The 6,617-nt window shown below is 67.8% G+C and overlaps 1 protein-coding gene across 2 annotated transcripts in view; it reads right to left on the reverse strand.

The window, feature by feature from the left end:
• Positions 1 to 5,181, reverse strand: part of LRPAP1 (LDL receptor related protein associated protein 1) — a 35,411-nt gene extending 30,230 nt beyond the window's left edge. For both annotated transcript variants that reach the window (XM_045574023.1, XM_036417113.2), the window contains exons 1-7: positions 4,933 to 5,181; positions 3,559 to 3,703; positions 2,242 to 2,366; positions 2,039 to 2,159; positions 1,635 to 1,793; positions 1,202 to 1,284; positions 202 to 378 (exon numbers count right to left, since the gene is read on the reverse strand). In XM_045574023.1, the coding sequence (XP_045429979.1) occupies positions 202 to 378; positions 1,202 to 1,284; positions 1,635 to 1,793; positions 2,039 to 2,159; positions 2,242 to 2,366; positions 3,559 to 3,703; positions 4,933 to 5,148 (1,026 nt within the window). In that variant the 5' untranslated portion in view covers positions 5,149 to 5,181. The remainder of the gene's footprint in view (positions 1 to 201; positions 379 to 1,201; positions 1,285 to 1,634; positions 1,794 to 2,038; positions 2,160 to 2,241; positions 2,367 to 3,558; positions 3,704 to 4,932) is intronic.
• Positions 5,182 to 6,617: the final 1,436 nt, after the last annotated feature.

Genomic DNA, 6,617 nt, shown 5'->3' on the forward strand with positions numbered 1-6,617 from the left:
GGTGCCCCCCTTCCCCCCTGTGTAGGTGCCCGCAGCCCCCCTCCCCGGTGGGTGCCCACAGCCCCGCCAGGTCCCAGCCTCGCAGCCCTTCCCCACCTCCCGTCCCTCCAGGCAGCGCCCCCGCAGGAGCAGGCTGCGGGTCCGACCCTCGAGCCCCCTCCCCGGGCAGAGGAAGCGGGGGCTCGGAGGGTGGGCCGGCACCTTGTAGCCCAGCTCCTTGGTCTTCTCCTCCAGCATGGCGTAGCGCTCCTTGTTCCGGCTCACGTGCTCGTGGTCGCCAAACCGCTCCACGTGCCGCAGCTTCTGGTGCGAGATCTCCAGCTGCTTCTGGTAGTGGTTGTGCTTCTCGATCTTCACCTCAAAGTGCTTCAGCTCCTCCTGCAACGGCCCCGCACTGAGTCCCCGCCTCCGGCAGCCGCAGCCTACCACCCCCGTCCCCTCCACCCTCTCCGACCCCCTCCGTTCCCCCATCCCCCTCCCCCCGCCCCCCATCCCCCTCCGTCCCCCCATCCCCCGTCCCCCTCCGCCCCCGTCCCCCCATCCCCCCCGCCCTCCCATCCCCCTCTGTCCCCTCCACCCTCTCCGTCCCCCTCCGTTCCCCCATCCCTCCCGCCCCCCATCCCCCTCCGTCCCCCCATGCCCCTGCAGCCCGCGCACACAGGGAGGCCGCCACACGGGAGCGGAGGGGAATGGGGGGAGGGGGACGGAGGGAAACGGGGGAGGGGGACGGAGGGGAACGGGGGAGGGGGATGGAGGGGGATGGGGAGGACAGCGGGGGATGGGGGGACGGAGGGGGACAGAGGGACAAAAGGGGATGGGGGAGGGGGACGGAAAGGGATAGGGGGGACACACGGGGACGGAGGGGGACAGAGGGGGACAGAGGGACAAAAGGGGATGGGGGAGGGGGACGGAAAGGGATAGGGGGGACACAGGGGGACGGAGGGGGAGGGGGAGGGGGAGGACAGTGGGGGATGGAGGGGGACAGAAAGGGATAGGGGGGACACGGGGACAGAGGGGGACAGAGGGGATGGAGGGGAATGGAGGGGGCCGGGGGGGGACGGAGGGGGACAGAGGGGAATGGAGGGGGCCGGGGGGGACAGGCAGGAGCAGCCCTGGGAGGCCCACAGCTGCAGTCAGAGATAGCGAGGCCACAGCCCCTCCCCAGCCGCCGGAGACGCGGACAGGCAGCCGGGCCGCTTACCCGGAAGGCCTCCAGCTCCTTCTCGGAGAAGTTGGCGGACCGGGCCAGGTCCCACAGGTCGATCACCCGCGGCTCCTCGAACTCTGTGGGGAGCAGGGCCGCTCAGACACCGCACGCGGCATGGCCGCCAGCACAGAGCGAGCGTGCAGGGGGCGTGGGACACACAGGCGCTGTGAGCACGAGTGCGCAGCTTCCCCGGGAAGCACCGCGGGCCCTCCCACACGGGCTCAGCCACTGTGAGCAGGGGGCTCAGAAGGAAGTGGGTGTAAATGGCCACCACGTGGAGCTGCATGTCACTGCGGTGTAACCAGCTGTCCCGACTGAGACATGGGCCAAGGAACCACGAATGTGCACCTTTCAGAGAACTTGCCGGAGTGCCTGCCCGTGGGCCCCCCCCGGCCCCCCCCCGGCCCCCCCCCCCCCCCCCGCTCACCGGCCTCGGCGCCGTAGCCCTGGTGGCTGACCCTCCGCAGCCGGTCGTAGCCCTGGCTGATGCGCCGCAGCCGGTCCTTGAGGTCGGCGTGCCGGCTGTGCAGCGCCTCCTCCTGCGGGCCGCGCATGTCCGAGGGGCTGAGGGCGTTCTCCTGCATCTCTGGGGGACAGCGGGGCGGTGACGGGAGGCCACGGCTGTCCCCGAGAGCCCGCCCCTCCCTCTGGACCGCCAGGCCCGGCTCCCAACCATCCACCAGAGGCCACGGCGCCAAACGGTGTTTGTGGGAGAGGCCGGCGGAGACTGGTCACCGGGTGCTCCATCGCCAGTCCCCGCACCCGCCACAGGCACCGCAGCGAGCAGGGCGCCCGGTGGGGGAGGTGGGTGGGGCCGGGCGGCAGACACACCTTCGGTCCTGCTCAGCACCTCCAGCAGGATGTTGTACTCCTGCACCTTCTCCCGGTGGTGCTGGAACTCCCGCCACAGCTTGTCCAGCTCGTCCCGGGAGAACTTGCCGGAGGTCTTCGCCTGGGGGGGGGGGGGGCCTGCGTGAGCACCGCCTGGCCCCCCCCCCCCCCCGGAAGCGGCAGGCGCGGGCGGGTGGCCGTACCTTGTGCCACAGCTTCTCCAGCCGGGGGTCCTCCAGGCTGTCCGGCTCGGGGCCCTCGGAGAGGGAGTTGCTGCGGAGCTCCCGGGCGTCCTTCCGGCCGTCCAGCCGGTACTTGGCCAGGATGACTAGGAGGGCAGCGGGCACCCGTCAGCTGGCAGACCCGCCCTCCCTTTCCCAGGTCCCTCCCTCCCTGGTTTCCCATGGGACAAGGGTCATCTCCCAGCCCCACTGCAGCTGTTTCTGGGATGGGAGATGTGCCGGGAACGCGGGGGGGGGGGGGGGGGGGCGCGCCCTAACCAGGGCCCGTTTGGAGGGAGGGGTTCCACAGGAGAAACTTCGGTGTCAGCACCCCAATAGCAGCCGCACCCATGGGAAGCCAGGCCCCAGCCGCTACTTCCCTCTTCCCTCCACTAGGCTGCTTCTGCTACTTCCCTCTTCCCTCTGCTACTTCCCTCTTCCCCCCACTAGGCTGCTTCTGGGGGCTGTCAGCAACCTGGATCCCAGCACCGCGTGGGGCAGGGCTCTGGGACAAGCCCCCTCTGGTCGGCCCTGGGACTCAGAGCCCCCCCCTGCCCTTCAGCCCTCCCCCCCTTCCCTAGAGACCGGCATGGGCTTCCCTCCCCTTTCAGACTCTCCCCAGCCAGCCAGCGAGGGGCATGTCGGCCCTTCCCCTCCACACCAGCGCCTCGAGGGCTGTGCCTGCCTGCTCTCCGCTCAGCCTGGGCCTCAGAACTCCCTCACCTGGAAGCCAGACCCCGGGGCTCGATGTGAGCTGGGGGGTGTCCTGAGGTCAGACCTGCCCAGCCCTCTCCCTAAGCCGCAGAAGGCCCCCCACTGAGGCCCTGGCCGGTGGGCCAGCTCCTCAGGCCGTGTCACCGAGATCCTATGCCATCGGCGCCACTAACACTTGGGCCCGGAAAAGCTGCCCACGGCCCACCGTCCCGCCCACACGCCGCCCAGGGCTGGGGGGGAGGCACCGGGCTGGGGGGGGGGGCGGGTAGGCACCGGGCTGGGGGGGGAGGCACCAGGCTGGGCGGGGAGCCCCGGGCTGGGGGGGAGGCACCGGGCTGGGGGGGGGGAGGCACCAGGCTGGGGGGGAGCCCCGGGCTGGGGGGGAGGCACCGGGCTGGGGGGGAGCACCGGGCTGAGGGGGAGGCACCGGGCTGGGGGGGGGGGAGCCCCGGGCTGGGGGGGAGGCACCGGGCTGGGGGGGAGGCACCGGGCTGGGGGGGGGGAGCCCCGGGCTGGGGGGGAGGCACCGGGCTGGGGGGGAGGCACCAGGCTGGGTGGGGGAGCCCCGGGCTGAGGGGGAGGCACCGTTGAGGCTGCGGATCAGTTTCGCTTCCATCTCCCCATCCTCGTCCAAGCCCTCGGCCTTCAGCTTCTTCCAGGCGAGCTCCTCCCGCTCCTGGATCTTCAGGTCGGCGTGCAGCTCCGACAGGTCCAGGGGGGAGAGCTGCAGCTGCGGGAAGCAGGGGCACCTGACACGGCTGCCGGGCAGCCGGAGACGGACAGGGCGACCCCGACACCGGAAGGCCAGCAGCAGAGTCCGGTGCCAGCCTTCAAAGCCGCACCGCGCCTGCAGGACTTCGAAGGGCCCTGCGCCCCATGGCGTGAGGCTACCGGCTTCTCTGAACGTCTACAGCTCGGCACGGTCGCCACCCAGGACCCCAGGGAGCCACGACCGCCAGGGCCTGAGCTGCGGGCACAGGACGCCCACCGCCCCCACTCCCTGGGACCTTTAGGATCTGTAAGTCAATGCCTCCTGGGAAAAGAGCCGGCTAACAGAAGCCAGAGGCAAAGCACAAAGTCCAAGGTTAAGCAGCAGAGGGGGCGACCCACACGCGGCAAAGCCCTGGGCAGAGACCGGGGGATGTCTGGTGGTGGCGATGGCCCCAGGCCCCTCCATTTCCAGCTCCGGACGTGACCTAACTGCGCCTTCTGCCTGTCAGCACATCCCGGCAGATTAAAGAAACTGCTGGCCCTAGCGGGTGGATTCTGGTGCAGGTGGCCCCGCCCTGGTTGGGGCGCATGGGCGTATGTACACAGGAGGCAGCCGGTCAGTGCGGCGCTCACACGCGATGTCTCCCCGCAGCTCTGGTCTCTGGCGAAGCGGAGCGGGGTGCTCAAGGCGGCGGGCGGGGCGAGGTCACCGCTGCGCTGGCCCCGTGGGGAGCAGGGGCCCCGGAGGCCTCCAGCACCCCCCTTTCCGGATGGTGGCTGAGGAAGGAGCCTCAGGGACAGAGCAGGCCCCCCCTCGGGGACCCTCCCGGAGCCCCTCCCGGAGCAGAGGGAGGAGGCGCCAGGGGAGGGGAGGAGGCCCAGGGCGCCGCAGGGGCGCTCCCACCATCTCCCTCGCGCCCGGAGGCCAAGCGCTTCACCAGTTTCAACCGCCGAGTGGGGACGAGCACCCGGCGAGACCGGGCTCCCAGACCCTGTCCCTGGGCGCTCCTCCGCGGCACCAGCGCCGGCGACCCGAGCCCGGAGGGCGGCGCCGCCCGCCCCGGCTCACGGGCCCCGCAGCACCCCGAGGCCCCCACCCCCCCGGGCGCCCAGGCCGCCCGCCCGCGGCACCCCGAGGCCCCCCGCCCCCGGAGGGGCCGGACAGCGCCGGGGCCCAGGCCGCAGCGGCGGGCGGGGAGCAGCACGCGCAGCCCCGGGCCCGCACCCCACGCGGGCGCCGCCGCTCACCCGCCGGGCCTTGTCCCACAGCTGGTTCAGCTTCTCCATGCGGAACTCCGCCGCCGGCTCGCGCTGCGAGGGCCGCTCGGGCTCGTTCTTCTCCCGCGAGTACTTGCCGCCGTGGGCCGCCGCCGGCCAGGGCGCGAGCAGCGGCGGCAGCAACAGCAGCAGCAGCGGCGGCGCCAGGAGCCCGCGCAGCCCGGGTCCCTGCCCCCGCGACGCCATCTTTCTCCTCTGGTCCGGGAGACCCGGCGCCTCTTCCTAGCGGTCCCGCCAGGCCCCGCCCTGCCGCGCCGCCTCCTGGGAGTTGTAGTCCTTCTCCCCGCGACCAGCCCAGGCGAGACCGTCGGCGAACTACAAAACCCAGGAAACCCTGCGGCGGCACGCGAGCGTTTCCCAGGCAACCACGCCGCGGCCTCGTGATGCCGAGGGCCCAGACTACTGCCAAATGCGCTAGGGCAGTGGTGGGCAAACTGCGGCTCTTTGGCCCTTGAGTTTTTAGCAAAGGCCAGCATAGGAGTACCCTAATTAAGTTAATAACAATGTACTGTGAACGAAAGGAGCCACATGCTAACCTGACCAGCTCAGGGGAGGCCTGCGTGGCAGTCTTGCAAACTCAGAGACCTAAAATAACCACAAAAGATGGTTTAAAATTAAATATCTAACTACAAACAGGTTATAGTGGGCAGTCATGTCCTAGGCTAATATTTTCCCTGACAAAGATCAACTTGGATCTTCTTTACTGAGCCCGTTTGCCTTCCGGCCTCTAAGATAGCATATCTGTGAGATGTCTGGGTAACTTGTAACTTCCCTTTTTCTGGAGCCCCTGAGCGCCAGGACAGATGCCTCAAATTCCTTCTTTATCATGTTAATTGTTCCCGCACTCACCTAAGTACCCATCCATCATTTCACTTTTTATCCAGTCCTACGGAAAGCTGAATCTTGCACATAGATTTCGAACCCAACCACTTTGCTTTCTCCCACCTCTTTAATCCATCACCAATGGATTTCATGTAATCCACCTACATCCCTCCTTTGATTGCAGTGTATAAATAGAAATGTAACCCTCCGTTCTTCAAGGCATTATCTCAATCCGTTGAGGTTCTGCTTCCCGGCATCTGTCAACAGTTTGGCTCAAATAAACTCACAAAAATTCTTTACAGGTTTCAATCGTTTTTTCGTTAACAGTACCTACCTATATAGTTTAAGTTAAAAGAAATGTGGCTCTCAAAAGAAATTTCAGTCGTTAAACTGTTGATATTTGGCTCTGTTGACTAATGAGTTTGCCGACCACTGTACTAGGACTTCGTAGGGGGCGGGGGGGGGGTAAGGGGAGGGGGTTGGTAGAGAGAGACCGGCTGCCCAGACCCCGGGAGTGGAGTGACGGCAGGCCGCTTTCCTCTCCACACCGTAGAAATCGGGCCGTGCCTTCCTGTTGCGGAGACTGTGACATCGGGTGTTGAGTGTCATCACGTGCCCCAGGTTCGGTGGGGCGCGCCCTCTACCTTTGATCTCGGCGTTTCTCAGTGAGACTGCTCAGGTGGCCGTGGTGGGCTTCAACCTCCGCACCCGTGGCCTGTGTGTGCGTGTGTGTGTGTGTGTGTGTGTGTGTGTGTGATTGCCTTTGCATTCCTTGTACACGTTGAGGTCAGCATTTCCCTCCCGGGAGCTCTGGGTTGGGATTTGGGCAGAAG

This window comes from Pipistrellus kuhlii, unplaced genomic scaffold (genome assembly GCF_014108245.1).
Source record: "Pipistrellus kuhlii isolate mPipKuh1 unplaced genomic scaffold, mPipKuh1.p scaffold_m20_p_58, whole genome shotgun sequence".
In the NCBI taxonomy this organism is placed as follows: domain Eukaryota; kingdom Metazoa; phylum Chordata; class Mammalia; order Chiroptera; family Vespertilionidae; genus Pipistrellus; species Pipistrellus kuhlii.